The 20,199-nt window shown below is 37.2% G+C and overlaps 1 protein-coding gene across 11 annotated transcripts in view; it reads right to left on the bottom strand.

The window, feature by feature from the left end:
• The window catches only part of LOC140731227 (rap guanine nucleotide exchange factor 1-like), a 173,911-nt gene that overhangs the window by 94,556 nt on the left and 59,156 nt on the right, over positions 1-20,199 (bottom strand). For 9 of the 11 annotated variants that reach the window (XM_073052719.1, XM_073052721.1, XM_073052724.1 and 6 more), the window contains exons 3-6: positions 17,467-17,645; positions 16,207-16,302; positions 4,590-4,737; positions 734-822 (exon numbers count right to left, since the gene is read on the bottom strand). In XM_073052719.1, coding sequence (XP_072908820.1) covers positions 734-822; positions 4,590-4,737; positions 16,207-16,302; positions 17,467-17,645 — 512 coding nt within the window. The remainder of the gene's footprint in view (positions 1-733; positions 823-4,589; positions 4,738-16,206; positions 16,303-17,466; positions 17,646-20,199) is intronic. The other 2 variants (XM_073052723.1, XM_073052730.1) reach the window with 1 other exon arrangement.

The raw sequence follows: 20,199 nt of genomic DNA, 5'->3' as shown, positions 1-20,199 counted from the left end.
GGAACGTTGTTGTGTTTGGCTCAAATGATAACTAAACTTACTAAACTTGAACTTGAGGATTGTAGATTCAGCCAGCTCCTTCATGGGCACACAGCTAACACCCCGCCACCACCACCAAATCAAGAACATCGTCAAGAGCCTGTGATCAAGAAGGTGGCATCTATTTCTAAAGATCTTCACCATCTGGAACATGCCTCTTCTGGCATCATGGAGAAGATACAGAAGTCTGAAACCCACACTCAACAATCTTCCCCTACATCATCAAGTACATTTCTGAACTATCCATGAACATATGAGCACTATCTCATTATTCCTCTTTTGCACTCTTTATTTTTGTAACTTATTGTAAATTTTGTCTTGCACTGTACTGTTGCTGCAATACAACAAATCTCATGTCATATAAAATACTAATAATAAACCCATCCAAGTTCTTACAACTGTAATAGGGTAAGAAAGGAGTAAGAGCAAACTTCATAAACATTTCTGTGAAATACAAAGTCAACTGATCCTCAAAAATAACACAAATATTCAACTTGTAGCAACAAAATTCTCAGACTGTATCATTATTTAAAAACTTATTTCCAAAACATTTTGCTTGCAGCATCAATTTGCATTTACTCAGCAAACCCAAATTCAAATTTTTCACAGCAATGACCTACTGCTCTTTTAGTTTATTTCAAATACAAGATTCAATCTGTTACAGATCTTTAAACCTTGAAATAACTCTTCTTACCTGTCAGTTTTAGCTGTTGGCTGGATGGGTTTCACTGGAGAGGTGGGGGATGGCTGTTCTTGTTTCTCTATTGTCAGTTTCACAAGCTCCTTCAGAAAAGCAACAAGCCAAGCACTGTGTGACTGATTATTGACAGAGTAACTTAAGAATATCATGCATACATAAAAATTAAGATTACATCAAGAGAGATGTCCAATATGGGAAACACAGAATGAGTAAAACATTTCCCAAATAGCTGAACAAACAGGGAAACTGTTTCAGGGAAAGACTTGGAGAGACAAAGTCTGAGAATGCTGGCATCTGGAGCAGGAAAAAAACCCTCTCGAGACAGATTCCCGACCTTTTTTATGCCAGGGGCTAATACCAATAAGCAAAGGGTCTGTGGACCCCAGGTTGTGAACCCCTGCTCTAGAGGAACTCAGGTTAAGCAGCGTCTATGTAGGCAAAGTGATGGTCAACATTTCAGATCAAGATCCTGCATCAGAACTGAGAGTGCAGGAGGGATAATATCCATTATAAAAAGCTGAGGAGGAACAATACAGGGGCTAGTAGGTGACAGGTGGAATTAAGTGATGTGGGGAGATAATGGGCAGATGGACTTAAGTAGGGTGAGCTAACAAATCCGATTACAGGCAGAACAGTGGACTGGGGTGAGGAAATGGTGAACAAAATGATAAGGAATCTTGGTGCACTAATTGGAGTTTGAGACCACAAAACCTAGGAACAGAATTAGGCCATTGGTCCATTACGTCTACAGCACCATTCTATCATGGCTGACTTATTATCCCACTCATCATTTTTTTTTTTGGAAGGAACAATGGGCTTTGTGTTACCTGACACTATCAATGTTCACAGCATTGGGCTGCAAGCTACCCAAGTGGAAGAAGAGATACTCCTCGAGTTTGTGGTTGGCCTTACTGAGAGAGTGGAGACAACAGAGGTCAGACAGTCAGTGTGGAGTGGGAACTGAAATGACATACAACTAGAAGTTCAACCTTCAAAACAGTCATATGCTCTGTGCTTGGTTTTGCCAACGTAGACGAGGCCACATCAAGAGCATCAAAAGCAATGGATGACAGAGGAAGCAATGAATCTTTGCCTCACCTGAAGGGCTATTTAAGTCCCTGGACATGTCTGGTGAAAAGATGAAATGTGATTAATGAGCCTCATGCTCATTCACCGCAGGTCATCTTCATTGGCAAGTGCAAGTCAAAAATGTTCAGCAATTTTTGCCCCCGAAAAAAGCATGTATGACAGTTGCAAAGTTCCACCAATGAAAGATACCAATTTTTAAATTTGCTCAGCTATAACAACATGAGAAAATGGCCTCTGAAATACTCTGACCAAGCTCAATGAATCGAACAGAGTTTCAACATTCTTATTGCATGCACAGTTATTGAACTTTGTTTAGAAATTATTACTAGTCATGTCTAAGATACTTTTCATCTTGTGGTATTAAAACAGCCAAATACAGGACAAAAACTGTCCTAAATGGAGGAAGGCACATCATTGAAAGGACTATATCATTTTTCGTACAAAGGGTGACTTTACTTAAAGGAAAAGCAACTTCTAAAATATTTGATATTTATCATTCAAACTTTAAACTACAGTCTTCTAAAACTTCCAGCTGTTGAACAGAATCTGAATCTCAAATTGATCTCTATGAAATATTTACAGATTATTCAGTTCCCAAATTTTTATATTATTTCCAAAGGAATAAAATCATTAGTTACAAGAACAATACACACAAAATGCTGGAGGAACTCAACCGGTCAAGCATCATCTATGGAAAATAATAAAGAGCCACATTTTGGACTGAGACCCTTTATTGGGACTGGAAAGGAAGGGGGAAGATGCCAGAATAAGAAAGGGGTAGGAGGGGAAGAGTACAAGCTGGAAAGTAACAGGTGAAGAGCAAGTCTGGGTGAGCATATGGTCAAAAAATGGGAAGAATAGCAGAGATTACAGAGGGGTTTCAATAAGAAAGGGACAACAAATTTGGTTCCTGTTAACATTCTTTTTAAACTTTGCTATTATTTGTACTTCATTAAAATGTTATTAAAACTCAACTCAGTTGGTTCAGACAACCTGGAATGCTAACAGAAAGATTTTAAGTATTATAGCATTTGTAAATTCAATCTCTAATTTATGTGGATTTGAACAGTTGCTTGGTTCACCTTGTTAATTAATTAGTTTACAATTTCAAAGCAAACACATTGATCAAGTGGAATTCAATTTACAAAATGGTATGTTGTGGTATGCTGTTGAAACCGAAGCAAAAATGTTGGCAAAGCTGATGTCAGTCAGCATTTGTGGAAAAAGAGAGGTGTAAAATTTCATGTCAAAGCCTCTTTGCCAGTATTAGGGAAGAGAGAAAGAATGTTTCAAGCTGCAAAGGCAAATAAATGGCTTTTCATTCTGTGTTTTCACCCGTTCTCTTTGGGGGGGGGGGGGGGGAAGGTGTGTGTGTGTGTATATAGGGGGTTGGGGGTTAATGTTTTGTTGCAGTCTGTGCAGGGAAGAGGGAGAGGAGGGTTTGGGGGTTTTGATGATCGTGTTACCGTTCTTGTTTTGCGCTGGGGGTGGTGGGTTGCTGAGTCTCTTTGAACTGACTTCTGACTTCCATGGTTTTCCTCTGCTTTGTGGCTATCTGGAGAAGAATAATCTCAGAACTATATACTGTGTACATACTTTAACAATAAACGAACCTTTGATCCTTTCCTGAAAATGAATTCAATAATAAGTAATCAAAAACAAAAACTACAGATGCTGGCAATCTGAAACAAAAAAAAAAACAAGCTTAGTTCTTATTAACAGATGTTAAAACTCAACTCCTAAATTTCTCCTCTGCTTTCTGGTGAGATTTCTGTCCATCTCTTTTGTCTTAATCATCCCTTGTTTTCCATTCCCCATCTTAACCAAAGCTCAATATTACCTTCTGTGCAACTTCTATGTGTTTCTTCTATAACAGTATTGACCAAGGAGCTTCAATCTGAAATGTTAACTCCATTTCTCTTTGTACCATGGTTGCTTGATGTGTCCTGTGTTACATTGCTCCAAATTTCCAGCATCTGCAAGTTTCAGTTTTGGTTTCCAAGCTATGCACTTCACTGAAACAATAAAACTTACAAAATCTTCTTAAGAACATCAAAAAAAACTTCAGATGCTGGAAATCTGGAAAAAAAACAGAAAATGCCAGGGAAAAAAACTCAGTTCAGGCATTCTCTGTATAAAACAAAAGAAATTAAGGTTTCAGATTGAAGAGCCTTTGTCAGAACTGGATCTTTTTAGCTAGAAAAAGAAGTGATAAATGAGTAATTTCATTTTATTAATTCTAGGTTAAATAGGAAATCTTAATGTTTAATATTCATAAAATATTAAAATTTAATTCAATGTTTATCTCAAAGCCTGTTAAGTTGAAACTGCAAGCTATCCTATGGACAGTGTTTCCACTCATAATTCATACAATAAATTCTCAACAATGCTGCTTTAGGAACTGCCTATCAAATCAGGTATTTCTCCAAAGGCAGCTGAAAGCAATCATATATGGATCAGAAGAAGAAAGCCCTTAACTCGGAGTGGAGTCATCAGGATGCCATCGTGACGGCTTTCTTGTTTTTATGAGGCCGAGCAACTAGCTCGACGCTCAACCCAGCACAGATAGAAAGCATGCAAGGGAGCCAGCTGGATTCGAACTCAAGAGCTTTCACTCCGGTCCGGCGCTGATGCCACTACGCTACCAGCAGTTATATGGAATAATTGTAGGAATATTCTGGCAAAGACCTTTGATAGAATGAAGATTCAAATAATGGCAGACTTCTACTCCCATTTCTTCATTTATTTTCATTTTACATACCTTCACTCCATCGAGCACTGCCTTAATCATCGCATTCACCATTTCTTTTTCATCTAGATTCACACCTTCTAGCATTACCCGATCAGACCAGCGAATCAAATTGGCCAGGCTTTGATACACCTGATTTAAACAGGATGTGATGGCAGAGCTGAAAAATAGAAGAAAGAGTACTGTCATTTTTGTCATACATTCACAGAAAATAGCAGAAATACATACAATGCCAAATAGCATCTCCTGTGGAATTATACACCCCTTCACATCAGACATGGTTCTAATGAAACACTGTATTTGAAATACTCATCCTTTTGCCACAGATACTGAATGGCACTTGCATCTATAAGATTGCCAAATTGCAGACTCATTACCAATACACACCCATTAAGAAACCTAAACTGAAAATGTTCAGAGAGTCAAGTAATTTTGCTTTTGAATGCAAAAAAAGTATGAAACATCTCATACGTGCTACAAATACATTGAAAATACCCACTTTTAATAGAGAAAACCATTAATGGATCTATTGCGCATTTTCTTTCTTCGGGGTTCAGTTAATCCAGCACTGCCCACATACTAAGCTCCATAAAACTCAATTCTGGGTCAAATAATGACTCCACGTGCCTCGTTTAATCATTGATGAATTTTGAACTTCTAAAAAAATTCCTTTACAACTTCATCCCATCTCAATAGGAAAATTCTCTCAGCTTTTATGGTACAACTCTACTTTTAAAAAAGAGCTGACTACAACCTTTTCACTCTAGACAAAATCATCTATTATAACCATATAACCATATAATAATTACAGCATGGAAACAGGCCATCTCGGCCCTTCTAGTCCGTGCCGAACGCTTACTCTCACCTAGTCCCACTAACCTGCACTCAGCCCATAACCCTCCATTCCTTTCCTGTCCATATACCTATCCAATTTTACTGTAAATGACAATATCAAACCTGCCTCTACCACTTCTACTGGAAGCTCATTCCACACAGCTACCACTCTCTAAGTAAAGAAGTTCCCTCTTGTGTTGCCCCTAAACTTTTGCCGCCTAACTCTCAACTCATGTCCTCTTGTTTGAATCTCCCCCACTCTCAATGGAAAAAACCTATCCATGTCAACTCTATCCCCCTCATAATTTTAAATACCTCTATCAAGTCCCCCTTCAACCTTCTATGCTCCAAAGAATAAAGACCTAACTTGTTCAACCTTTCTCTGTAACTTAGGTGCTGAAACCCAGGTAACAATCTAATAAATCTCCTCAGTACTCTATCTACTTTGTTGACATCTTTCCTATAATTTGGTGACCAGAACTGTACACAATACTCCAAATTTGACCTTACCAATACCTTGTACAATTTTAACATTACATCCCAACTCCTATACTCAATGCTCTGATTTATAAAGGCCAGCATACCAAAAGCTTTCTTCACCACCCTATCCACATGAGATTCCACCTTCAGGGAACTATGCACCATTATTCCTAGATCATTCTGTTCCACAGCATTCTTCAATGCCCTACCATTTACCATGTATGTCCTATTTTGATTAGTCCTACCAAAATGTAGCACCTCACACTTATCAGCATTAAACTCCATCTGCCATCTTTCAGCCCACTCTTCTAACTGGCCTAAATCTCTCTGCAAGCTTTGAAAACCTACTTCATTATCCACAACGCCACCTATCTTAGTATCATCTGCATACTTACTAATCCAATTTACCACCCCATCATCCAGATCATTAATGTATATGACAAACAACATTGGACCCAGTACAGATCCCTGAGGCACACCACTAATCACTGGCCTCCAACCTGACAAACAGCTATCCACCACTACTCTCTGGCATCTCCCATCCAGCCACTGTTGAATCAATTTTACTACTTCAATATTAATGCCTAATGATTGAACCTTCCTAACTAACCTTACGTGCAGAACCTTGTCAAATGCCTTACTGAAGTCCATATAGACAACATCCACTGCTTTATCCTCGTCAACTTTCCTAGTAACCTCTTCAAAAAAGTCAGTAAGATTTGTCAAACATGACCTTCCACGCACAAATCCATGCTGACCTTTCCTAATCAGACCTTGCCTATACAGATAATTATATATACCATCTCTAAGAATACTTTCCATTAATTTACCCCCACTAACGTCAAACTTACAGGCCTATAACTGCTAGGTTTACTCTTAGAACCCTTTTTAAACAATGGACCAACATGAGCAATACGCCAATCCTCCAGCAACAACCCCGTTTCTAATCACATTTGAAATATTTCTGTCAGAGCCCCTGCTATTTCTACACTAACTTCCCTCAAGGTCCTAGGGAATATCCTGTCAGGACCTGGAGATTCATCCACTTTTATATTCCTTAAAAGCGCCAGTACCTCCTCCTCTTTAATTGTCATAGTTTCCATAACTTCCCTACTTGTTTCCCTTACCTTACACAACTCAATATCCTCCTCCTTAGTGAATACCGAAGAAAATAAATTGTTCAAAATCTCCCCCATCTCTTTTGACTTTACACATAGCTGTCCACTCTGATTCTCCGTGGGACCAATTTTATCCCCCACTATCCTTCTGCTATTAATATAACTGTAGAAACCCTTTGGATTTATTTTCACCTTACTTGCCAAAGCAACCTCGTATCTTCTTTTAGCTTTTCTAATTTCTTTCTTAAGATTCTTTTTACATTCTTTATATTCCTCGAGCACCTCAGTTACTCCATGCTGCCTATATTTATTGTAGATCTCTCTCTTTTTCTGAACCAAGTTTCCAATATCCTTTGAAAACCATGGCTCTCTCAAACTTTTAACCTTTCCTTTCAACCTAACAAGAACATAAAGATTCTGTACTCTAAAAATTTCAACTTTAAATGACCTCCATTTCTCTATTACATCCTTCCCATAAAACAAATTGTCCCAATCCACTCCTCCTAAATCCATTCGCATCTCCTCAAAGTTAGTCTTTCTCCAATCAAAAATCTCAACCCTGGGTCTGGTCCTATCCTTCTCCATAATTATATTGAAACTAATGGTGTTGTGATCATTGGACCCGAAGTGCTCCCCAACACATACCTCTGTCACCTGAACTATCTCATTCCCTAACAGGAGATCCAACACTGCCCCTTCCCTAGTTGGTATCTCTATGTATTGCTGCAAAAAACTATCCTGCACAGGGTTATTAACACAGCGGATTCTAAAGAAGCTGAAGATCCAGAGCAATACACACAAAATGCTAGAGGAACTCAAGCAGCCCCTGCCGTGAGGAATAAACAGTTGGCGTTTTGGGTTGAGCTCTTCATCAGGACTGATTGGAGAGGGGTGGAGAAGGAATACAAGCTGACAGGTGATAGGTGAAGCCAGGTGACAGGTGAAAGAGGTAAAATACAGAAGAAAATAAATCTGATAAGGAGAGAAGCGTGGACCATGGAAGAAAGGGAAGAGGGAAACCAGAGTGAAGTGATGGGCTGGTAAGAAGAGAAAGGAAAAGAGGGGAGACAGAATGGAGAAAAAAAAGAGAAAAGGTGGGCGGGGGCAAAATTAACAGAAATTAGAGAAATTAATTTTCATGCCATCAGATTGGAGGATTTACTTTACCTCAAAAAGCACAGAATATTCATAATCTTTAATGTTGCTTTAATACTCTCTTTAAAATCATCCTTAATATAACTTCATTTTCTATTTGTTATCAATTATCTATAAACTATATTCATCTACATTTGGCTAAACCATTGTTTCAAATATAATTAATGATTACCAGTTGAAACCCTGTTGGTCTTGCTCATGCCTGGCCCCACGAGATTCGACATTAATTGGAAAACCCTGTGTTGCATAACACTGGGCAAAATAAATCAATTGTTTCAGCCCATAAATGCATTATCACTTTGTGCACATTGATTAGTGCTTTGTCACAGTTTATTCAAATGAGCACCAAAGCAGGTGAAAGATTGTAGTATCAAGTACAATCAAGGCAAGTAAATTTGAATAAAACTCACTTATACTGATCCAACAATAGGGGCTTTCACTATTGTAACATGCAACAACAATGTATATTTTTATTTCTCTGTGCCACTTCCAAGAACTCAATTGAAAGCCATTCATAGCCAAATTTCATGTACTAGAGAAGCTTAAATCTGCTCCAGGGGAATTTCATACATTCAAGTGCTGATTCTAATAATGAAAGGAAAATATTTTAAGATTTTACAATCCAATCCTCTCTGGACACTTTAAATAATGATTTCACAAAGAAAACAGAAAACTTACATGGGTTCAAAGTTTACAGAAACAAATGCACTTTTTGCATTCGTGTTACTTTCATACATTTCCAGAACGGGCTTGGTGGGTTAAAACTAGAGATGACAGTTATTTGCTCATTAATAAATGAGTAAACCAAACTTTTCTATTCTTCAAGAATCTGTTTTGAAAAATCTTAGCAGTTTCACAAAATCTATTCACTAAGATTGAAAAACTGTTGCCCGATTAATCACACAGCTATTTTGGCAATTCATTCACTTATGGTTGAGATGTTATATAGACATTAAAACAAGGAGTACAAAACTGTAGAAACTTCAAAAAAATTTTCACTTATTTAAATACAAATAACAATTCAGTATCACTGAATTAAATGATTCAAAAGAACAGTACAAGTTGTGCAACCATCTTAAAAACTACTTTCAGATTGATCCAAAAAGCTACTGAACTACTTTGACAACAGTAAATGTAAGAAATACAGGAGCCCATCATGCACAAAGTCACATAACCAGTAACAATCACCAACATGATCATTTGTTGTTTTTTTTTAGCTTTCATCTGAGGGACAAATTTAGGTCAGAACATCAGCAGGAACCATTGAGTTATATTTTATGTTCATGAGTTCTTGGTTTTGTTATTCTCCCAAGAGATAGGATATTTGAGTGTAGAGTCCCTCAATATTGCACAGAAGCATATTCACCTCTCTAGTCCAGAACACAGAACTTGGAACACTAAAGCATAGATCAGGTCCTTTGGCCCACACTGCTGTGCACAATATTTTAAGCCAATGACTCCTAATTGAGTTAATCCCTCTCCAACATTCAAAATACATTTATTATCAAAGTATGCATACTTTATACAACCTTAAGATTTGTCTCCTTACCGGTAGCCACAAAACAAAGAAACACAATAAAACCCATTAAATCAAATTAATTCAAACACCCAATGTGCAGTGACAAAGAAAAATCATCATGCAAACAATATGTAAATAGCATTTAGAACTGAAGTTTACAAAAGTGAGTCACAGACACTCAGCCAGGCATCACTGCACTTAATTCAGAAGCCTGTTAGTTGCAGGCCACAGCCTTTGCCCAGTGCAGTGACGAGTAAACACTGCAGAGCAGCGAGCTGAACCAGCCCGTCCTCACCTCTGCCCCTGACACACAACCCTTTTCAATCTGGCCCAGTGTTTTAAAATTGTCCAAACCTCAGGTCACACTTTGCTTTCAGACCAGGGCATGATTCAACCCATACCCTATCTTTCCAATTCAGCTCGGCGCTTAAATCGATCAAACCTTGAGTGCTTTCCTGCACATTGACCATATTCCTCCCTTCTCTGCATATCTGTGTGTTGATCTAAGTGTCTCTTACTTGCTCCTATATGCCTCTACCACTACCCTGGTCGTGCATTCTAAGCCCCACCATGTGTAAAATAAAATCTGCCTCACACACCTTCCCCTTACCATAAGTACATCCACTCTAGTTCTAGGCATTTCAGTCCTGAGGAAATGAAGCTGGTTGTCTATCTCTGCCTCGCATTTTTTTAATAAAGTGTCAAATCAAATCTCCCCTCAAGAGAAACCAGCCCCAGCTTATCCAACCTCTCCTCCAGCACAAACCAGGCAACATCCAGGTAAACCTCAACTGCATCCTGCATCCTCTCTAAAGATATCACTTGCTTCCTACTAAGTGGCCTAACCAGAGTTTTAAAAAGTTGTACCCTCTACCATCAGATTTCTCAGCAGTCGATGAACACCATCTTACTATTCCCCTTTCATACCATTTGTTTATTGTAAATTATATTAATTTTTGTGTTTGTATTGTACTGCTATCACTAAGTAACACATTTCATGACATGCATCAGTGATAATAAACCAAATTCTGATTCTGATTCCTGGCTCTCAAACTCAATGCCTCAACTAATGGAAGATGAGCATGCCGTACAACTTCTTTACCACCCTATCAACCTTTTAGGGAGCCACTTTTAGGGAGCCCATCACCCCCAAGATCAGAATCAGAATTAATATCACTGGCTTAGGTCTTGAAAGTTGCTGTTTTGCAGAAGCAGTACATTGTAATACATAGCATAGTGCAAAATGAGAGCAGAAAAATAGTGAGGTGGTGCACATGGGTTTATTGTCCATTCAGAAGTCAGATGGAGGGAAAAAAGTCATTCTTGAAATGTTGAGTATGTGCCTTCAGGCTCCTGTACATCCTCCTTAATGGTAGTAATAATCCCTCTATACACCAATGCTGTTGAGGATCCTGCCATTAACTAATTACTCTCCCTTTATTTTGGAACTCTCAAAGTGCAGCATCAGGTAAAACCCCCATCTGCCCATATCTGCAATTGACCTCTACCTGGCTGTATTCTTTGGTAATGTTCTGTTATACACCACCACCAATCCTTGTGTCACCTGCAAACTTATTCATCTGCCTTATCATATTTTTGTTCAAATCATCAGTCTGGGTACAGTTTTCTCTGGATCATCACGAGTCAAAGATGTTCATCCAGGACAAGACCCTTCCACCAAAATCCTGACTTTTCAGGGCACACCAATTTTAGATCTTGTCAGCCAAGTCACTATGAATCTCATGAATCTTCTGTTCAAGCCTACCATGTGGGATCTTGTAAAATGCCTTAAAAAAAATCCATATATACAACATTCACCATTCAACCTTCACCAATTACCTTTGTTACCACCTCGAAAATCTATAAAGCAGATATGACCTATTCCATACAAAACCATGCTGACTGTCCCTTTAGAAGACTATGTTCTTCCAAGTGCTCAGAAATCCTATCCCTAAGACAAGAAAATCAGCAGATGCTGGAAATCCAAAGCAACACACACAAAAAATGCTGGAGGAACTCAGCAGGCCAGACAGTAACTATTAAAAAAAAGTAAGCAGTCAATGTTTTAGACCAAAACGTCGACTGTTTACTCCTTTCCATAGATGCTGTCAATCCAGCATCTATGCATCCTCCAGCATTTTGTGCGTTGCTAGCCCCAAGAATCCCTTAACACAAATTTCCCCACCACTGACATGAGATACACCGATCTACAATTTCCAGGATTACCCCTACTTTCCTCTTGAACAAAGAAATAACATTAGCTACCTTTCAGCCCTGTGGCACCACACCAGTGATCAATAACCCCCCCCCCCCCAAACTAACGTTGGATCTCTCTTAATATCCTAGGGGATATCCCATCAAGCCTTGGGAAATTTTGCACCTTAATATTCCAGTTTGGAACTTAAAATCTCAACCTTCTGACAGAGGCAGTAATATCAATCAAACCATAGCTGGAATCAACTTGCATTAATGTAACACTGAATTAGAATAACTTTTAAGATACCTTACAAGAAATAAGGTGAAAACCATCACTGCTTTCTATTTATGTCATGCAGTAAAGAAAAAGACCCAAACTATCTTTCAGATGCATTTCAGACAAAAACTGACAGCAAGCAAAAGATGTCTTTAAAAAGGAAGATCAATACTTGCCATGTAGAAAAGTTTTGCCCTGCAATGAACTGGGTCTGGGCTAAGCATTCAATTCAGCCCCAAAAGCATCTGATAGGAATTTGCAACTCTAGGTTCAAGGTTGACAGACTTGAAGTACAGGGCTTGAGCAGTAACATACGAACTGGCAGGGATTCATAAGTAAGGTCACATAAGGATTGAAAATCAAGACAATGATCTCATTCAGAGGGGAAAATGCAGCTTTCAACAACAGGTTGCTACACGCTTGGAATTTACTGCAGGAGAGGACATTTCACAAGCAATAGTAGGAGTAAGGTTATCAAGAAAAAGTATATATTAAACCTATTGCAATTGGTATGACTTCTAGATATTCTGAAGAGAATTTCAAAAATGAGCAGTATTTGTATGCAGAACAATTTAGTCTTTCAGTGAAGTAGGGTAAAGAGCTCAATTCTGACAGTAAGGGTCATCTTTCTGGGTGTAGCCTAACAGGACTGTCAAGAGTATTAATGCAGCTACAGCCAAAAACACAAGATTGCAGTAGAATTTGCAAGTAAGAGAAGCATAGCATATATACTCACTCCTTGGGAATTTAAACAAGCATTTAGTTGAAACAGGAGGAGAAAGTAAGAGTTTACTCAGGATAAATAATGCATAAATTTAATAGCAACAGAATTTTATTACTTTTAATTAATAAGTAAATTACTACTTAAATTAATAAATAGAGGTATGAGAAAGCAGCTCTAACCAATGAAGTGCACATCTTCAGCTATGTATGAATCCCAGAACATTATTCTATTCTGGACAACCACAGCTGCAGGAAGAATTCTCAACAACTGACGTCACTGTGGTCTCTCCACAAACATAAATGCATTGAAACTTGAATATTTCAACAAGCAGTCATGCACAACTGTAGAATACAGAGAAATAAGTTTAAAAGTCAAAGAGCATCATGCTCTCCAATTGGCTCTGCTTTGGTATGTCACCAAAGACTGCTTCAAAGTTCTATAGATGTACATGGAGAGCATTTTGACTGGCTGCATTACAGACTGGTATGGGGGTTCTGATACACAGGGTTGTAGACACAGCCAGTTCGGCCTCTACAGAGGACATCTGCAAGAGGCGGTGACATCCATCTGTGACGGTGGTGTCTGAAAAGAGGATGCTGTCCAAGTTGCATGCCATCTTGGACAATAACTCCCATCCACTCCATAATGTACTGCTTAGGCACAGGAGTACATTCAGCCAGAGACTCATTCCACCGAGATGTAACACTGAGTGTCATAGGAAGTCATTCCTACCTGTGGCCATCAAACTTTACAACTCCTCCCTCAGAGTGTCAGACATCCTGAGCCAATAGGCTGGTCCTGGACTTATTTCCGCTTGGCATTATTAACTTGTTATTATTTAATTATTTATGGTTTTATATTGCTATATTTCTTCACTATTCTTGGTTGGTGCAGCTGTAATGAAACCCAATTTCCCCTCATGATCAATAAAGTATGTCTGTCTGTCTGTCTGTCATTACTAAGGATCCTTACTATTTGGGAAAAGCCCTCTTTTCGTTATTACAGGCCTCTTCTCATTACTAGCCTTACAGAATACGCCCAGTGATTTAGGAACAGCTTCTTCCCCTACACTATCAGAATTCTGAACACACTATTTATATATTTTGTAAATTCTAGTAACTTACTTTTTTGCTGCAGAACAACAAATTTTACAATATGTAAATCAATAACAAGCCTAATTCTGACTCTGGCCTCTTAAGCCCAACTTCAATTATATCTCTTTCTAATCATTATGAAGATTACCATTACTGAAATTGGGGTGTTTTTAGCATTTTTTATTCTAAAGTTATATAAAAAACTTACTATTTTGCATTTTTTTTTGCCTTTGCTCATTTATTTTCTCTTTGACATCCTTTTCAGGCCCAACTTTAATCTTCTACAGTATTGCACAATATACCCTGTTTGTAGGATTGGTACTACTTTCAAATTTCCTTAAGATCCCTTCTGCAGAATTTTTTTGATGAGAATTATGAAATATTTCCTTAAATATAATTTTAAGTTCCTTAAATTTATTCTAAGACTTACTATATTTATCAAGCCAGTTTCATAGCTTTTGTAATGGATTTTGTTTTTTACAATTTCTATCCCAGATTTCTCACTCCAAAGCTGAATTGTTATGATTATTGTTTGCCAGCAAGTCCTATCACATTGCTCATAAATCCTGTCTTATAACACATGACTAGATCTAAAACAGCCCACTCCCAGCTTGTAACCTGTGGAGACAATGGAGAGGACTTCAAAGAGAATGAACTCCTGGGTGCAGTGGAGATTGGCTGATTGAAAAGGAATGTAGAAACGGTGAGGCACAGCATAGTTTGGAGCATAGTTGCTATTTTTCACAGCAATGAGTTCGAGTTCAACAGGAATGTTCATTGTGATGGGAATGAACCATTAACTGCTGCCTGCATAGATAGTGATAATATAGATGGGAATGAAAGATTTTGAGGAACCTTAACTATTTAAGATCTAAATTAAAAAGTATAAATAACACTATCAGTATCTTGGTTTAGAATAGAGTCTTCAAAAAAATTATCTGCTAAGAGGTTGCAAAAGATATGAATCTGCTAAATGGCTGAGCAAAACATTAGCAGATGGTCATGTGCTGCTCACTCTGACAGAAGGAACAGAAAAGCAAAGTATTGCTTGAATAGAGAAATAACCACAGAATATTGTAAAGTGAAGAAAATCAGAGCAAGTGTACTATGTTGATTCCTGGGGACAGTCTTTGAAGAAAAGTGGAAAAATTAGAGGAAAAAGAAACCACTTCAGGGGCTTTTGACAGGATCACGTTAAAATATATTTCTCCTTGAAGAATCTAGTACTGGAAATGGAGGGTGGGGTGGGGGGAGGGGGGAGTGGAAGAAACACAGGTTCAGAATAAGACATCACCAATTAGACGGATCATAAAGAACTGTTCTGAGCTTTTTCCATTCACTGTAGTTCTCTATCCTGATGAAGTATATATAGAAGTTGTGCCCTGGAACATACTCAAGAGATTTCACCTTTTAGATAATTTGGGTTTGGAGAAGGTTGGGAGGAGTCTGATAAGGAATAGACAAGAAGAAGTCAAGGCTAACATCAGATCAGCCAAAATTTTATTAAATAATGCAACAGAAATTAAGTCTATTCTTATTCCAATATCTTACGCTCACATAAAAGAGCCTTGTTGGTCATTATTTTTCTCTGCAAAATAAGCTGCAAAAAGTTATATCTGCAGAGGTTCTAAACCAATTCAACAAAGTACCCAGAAGTGTGTCTACCTGTAGCCAGTTATCCAGTCAATAACTGCTCTCTGAGTTAACGATTGTGAAATGTAAGTTATTAGTTCTGTAAGAATCAGGGAAGTGGGTTAATTTAAAATGTGGAAATATTTTGCTGTCAAAATTAGAAAGACAAATTTGTCTTTCACAGAAAAATTGCTTTCAAATGCATAGAAACACTTCAATTAATTTACCAGTCTTACTATATAGCATCTCATGTGTTTATCTAACACTTCAAATAAGCCAACACCTACTCCCTAACCCAATTTCAAATACTTAAATATAACCCACCATGTACTTGCCAGATTAACTTCTCACACCAACCAAACGAAGGTGTTAAATTGTTACCCATTAGCATACATAAATATATTTTTATCCACAAGAACATTTTATCTCTGTTTAGACAGCAACAATAGAAACAGGTACAAAGTAAACATTTTATGTCTATGGTCTTCAACTGTGTGTTTAAGCCAACATCTGAAAACATTAATTAATTAATAACAGTTTGATTATATCTCGACAATTGAAAATGTAGTCATGTTATAAATAGAAACTTTGCATTCAGACCTTGCATTCCAATTGTCTATATTACATGTGACCCCGATTCCAAGAAAGCAAACGTTTTCAATTGCAGTGTTGCATCCTTGTGTTATATTTTTTGCTCTAAACAAAAATGCAGAAAAGTACATCAACTATTAAATGAAGTTTAATCTTTTGTTTAACTAAGTGATACTGGCTCCTTGTTCTTTTATTGAAAAATCATACAGAAGACCAAAATACAAAATGCCTATCCTAAGAAATGAAAACAAGAATACTGAATTGTAGTCAGTTGACCTGATCTCTTATCTTGATATTGCGCTGTAGTCCAATTAGAATAACCATAATAATCTTTGACAAACAACATACTTAAACAAATGCTATCCCATATCAGAAATTCCCCACCTGTCATCTTCTGCACCTTACTATCTTCAGACCACAGTAAATTAGTACTTTCTCTAACTTGGATTTTACTTACCTGATCCAATTATTGAAGTTCATGTTGTAAATGGCAAGATGCCATGGCAAAAGATCTTAAGATGCTCTTAAACTATATTTAAGTGCAACAGACTTTCACATATCGATAAACTGCACCACATCTATGGAGAGGAATAAAAAATTGATGGTTTGGCCTTAAGTGTCAACTCTTATTCCTCTCCACAGATGCTGCTTGAACTGCTGAGTTCCCCCAACATTTTGTGTGTGTTACTCAGGAGAGATTATTATTGCTTTCCAAAGATTAACAGCTATAAGTGACAAAGAAGTATAATTTTATATTTCAATTTCTTCTCAAACAGAAAGCGTGTCACAATGTAAGGCAGAGAAACTGGTGGGAAACGATCATCTTCAGAAGGTGCAGAATGGAAGCAAGGCCATGATTGTACTGGAACAAGCAAATAATCAGTTTTCTAGTTATACAACAAATCTTTAGTTATAAAGAATTTTATATTATCTGTAAATCATAGAACATTAATAGTTTTATAATACTACAGATACCAACTGGATATTATTTTGATGCTTAACTACTGATTGTCTACATAATTATAGTCTCCTATGTTAACAAAAAAAATCTATCATGAAGTGAACATGGGAATTTACGACGATATAGATTTTTCCCATTTAGCACTGTCTCACAGCACGCAGTTGTTATCGCACCCCTCAATCCTCCAGACCAAACACCCCTGTATTTATTTGCTAGGAGATGCTATCTTGGGAATACAGCACAAGCCTCTATCCTCCCCTGGCATTCTTGCCCATGGCACAATTCCAGAAGCTATGTTACTCATTTACCTTTGTTGAATGCGTTGGTCCACTTGTACTAATGGCAAGATGGCCTCTAAGACTTTGCTGGCTGATCCAGACAACATCTCCAGTACTTTTTTATCAATTACCATTTTATCGACAATGGTTTTAAAATACCGCAGTGCACTGACTACTTCCTTTTCTTGTTCCTCTAGCCGATTTAAAGTCTGCAAAAGATAAATTGAAAGAAAATTAGAATCATGGAAGTCAAAAACAGCAGGTAACTATGAAAGCATCAAGGATAAAAAGTGGAAGAACAAGCTACTTATTATTAATTCACTTTAGTTATGGTGTGAAATCAAAATTGATTGAAAAATTCAACTGTTTGCGAAATGAGTTATTTCTCACATAGAAATCAATACTGTCAGCATATCAAATATAAACCTCAAGAAAGATGCAAAACCCTGTTTCACCTAACAGAACAAGACTAGAATTTAAAGGAATGTAAAGAACTAGGTTAAATACAATAGCAATCTACAGACTTGTTTCATATTCCCTGACACCTTTGAGCTTTTTTTGTAAAATTCCCATTTTCAGAGATTAAGTATCATTTCTTTTTGGAGACCCAGAAGTTTCTCTTCAAAAAGAAGCAATCTAGAATAGATCGGATACAATATTCACTCATAAAATGCTAAATCATGATTCTGAATAGAAATAATTTCAATTCAACATTTATACATACTAAACCATTTATAAGATTTATTCCACCAATGTTTGTAGAACTTAAAATGAATTAGTGAAAACAGAATATGAAAAGCAGCAAGACTTCATCGAATGAGACAGAAGAGACTTGCAGACATTGGAACTTGGGAGCAAAAAAAAGCAAATTGCTGGAGGAATTCAGCAAGTCAAGCAGCATTCTGTGAAGACAAAGGGATGGCTGATGTTTTGTTTGAGGACCTGAGACTGTTGAGGAAGAATGCAATAGATGGCTACTGAAACAAGCCTTCATTAATGCATATTATAATCTTTGATTTTGCCATGTTCTATTTAGAGAAGTAAGCTTTAGAAAAGTTTCAGATATACAGGACCACAATTGATCAGTGATTGGTTATTGTTGATAAATGCTATGACTATGCATTTAATTCAAGTCAACATTGAAACAGCTTAATGTACAGAAGATTTAGAGTGTAATCCACCTGTCTGAAGAAATATGTGCAAGTTTATTTTACCCACATGTAATTCAGGACTGCTAATTAATACATTAATTACAGTACCTAGTCATTAACCACTGTTTAATTATCAGTTGTATCCAACGTAATTCTGACAAATAGGAAACATACCGGTACTTCATCTCACTTCTGCAGGTAACCTCTGCAGTCACACTGGAAACTAAGCAGAAGCCAATTTCATGGCAGCACTCTAATCTTAACTACCTTAAAGCCTGGCTTGCAACCAACCCAAATTACTCTCATACAACAAGGTAACTGGATTCACATTCTTTTTAGTGAAATTGCACTTAAGCAAACAAGAATTAACTGCAGCAAAATTCAAGCAGAAAATAAACACTAACATTAACAACTTGCAAAATAAAAAGAGGGACCCAACTACAAATTGCTGCAGGCTAAAAATTTAGTGGGAGTGGTGTCCACCACAACTGCAAATAATAAGTTTATCTTTTCCAAGTCCATATGACAGATCCCAGAAAGATTTTCTGGCTGATTATATCTTCTGCTTGATTAACTTACATTTCTATAAGCCACTTATTTGTAAGTCAATAAAATATTATTTCATGTACATCCACATCACAGCACTCAAAGACAATTTTTTAGTTATACAATGTTATGGAAGAATTATGCTCCTAAAAAACTGTCCCTATCACAATTTTCCATGACCTAAACTCTCCCTCCCCACAATAAATAACACACAAGTGGAAATGAGTCCCCATGGCAGGTTTTTCTCTCAACAGTAATACCCTCCTTCTGCTCAGTCTATAAGCAAGGATTGACAGTAATGTAAAAAGAGAAAAGATTATTGATTTGACAAATCTATACTACACTGTTTGAGAAAGTGTTGCTGTATAAGTATCAATTAAGAGAGTATCTTGTCATTTTCAAAAGCAAATCCTTATAGTGGCTCCTCAGCCTATTTTAACTGGCAGTCTATGATAGTTGTCTTAGATAAATTAGATTACTTCTCTATTTTTTGTTTTCTCCCCTCCCCCGCCACTCCCACATAAATTGCATAGGAGCAATTTTTATTCCAATCTCAATTCTTTTGCTAGTGGCTTGTGAATTTAAGTAAGGTTGAATTTCCAGTACTTGGACAGCCATTGAAAAAGGCAAACTGTACTTTTCTGCTCGTGTAAGAAATGTCAGCACTGGGAATCAAATTCCTTCGAAGTTTTCTAATTACAATCAGCAACACATTTTCCTATCAATGGATCTTTTGTTGATTTCCTTGTTATCTTAGCTGAACCTCAGGTCAGTTCTGCCACAATAATCATACACTTGCATAAAAAGTTAACCTGGCAAAGACAAGGAATGTAAAAGTCCAGTCTATCAATAATAGGAAATGCTTTGCTGCTGACTAAATAAAATGGCAGTCTCAATGGCAAAGCCTGAATTAGATGAAAAAAGCCAGCACTACATAAAGAACATGTTTAAGTAAAATTTCTGAAAAAGACAAAATCTTAAACCTTGGACTGTGCAATCAGAACATGAGGAGCCCATCTCTTTAATGCACGCACCCTGTAACTTAAAATTTAAAAATAGGCATAAC

The sequence above is a fragment of the Hemitrygon akajei genome, chromosome 7, assembly GCF_048418815.1.
Source record: "Hemitrygon akajei chromosome 7, sHemAka1.3, whole genome shotgun sequence".
Taxonomy (NCBI): domain Eukaryota; kingdom Metazoa; phylum Chordata; class Chondrichthyes; order Myliobatiformes; family Dasyatidae; genus Hemitrygon; species Hemitrygon akajei.
This window is presented reverse-complemented; position numbering and strand designations above follow the sequence as displayed.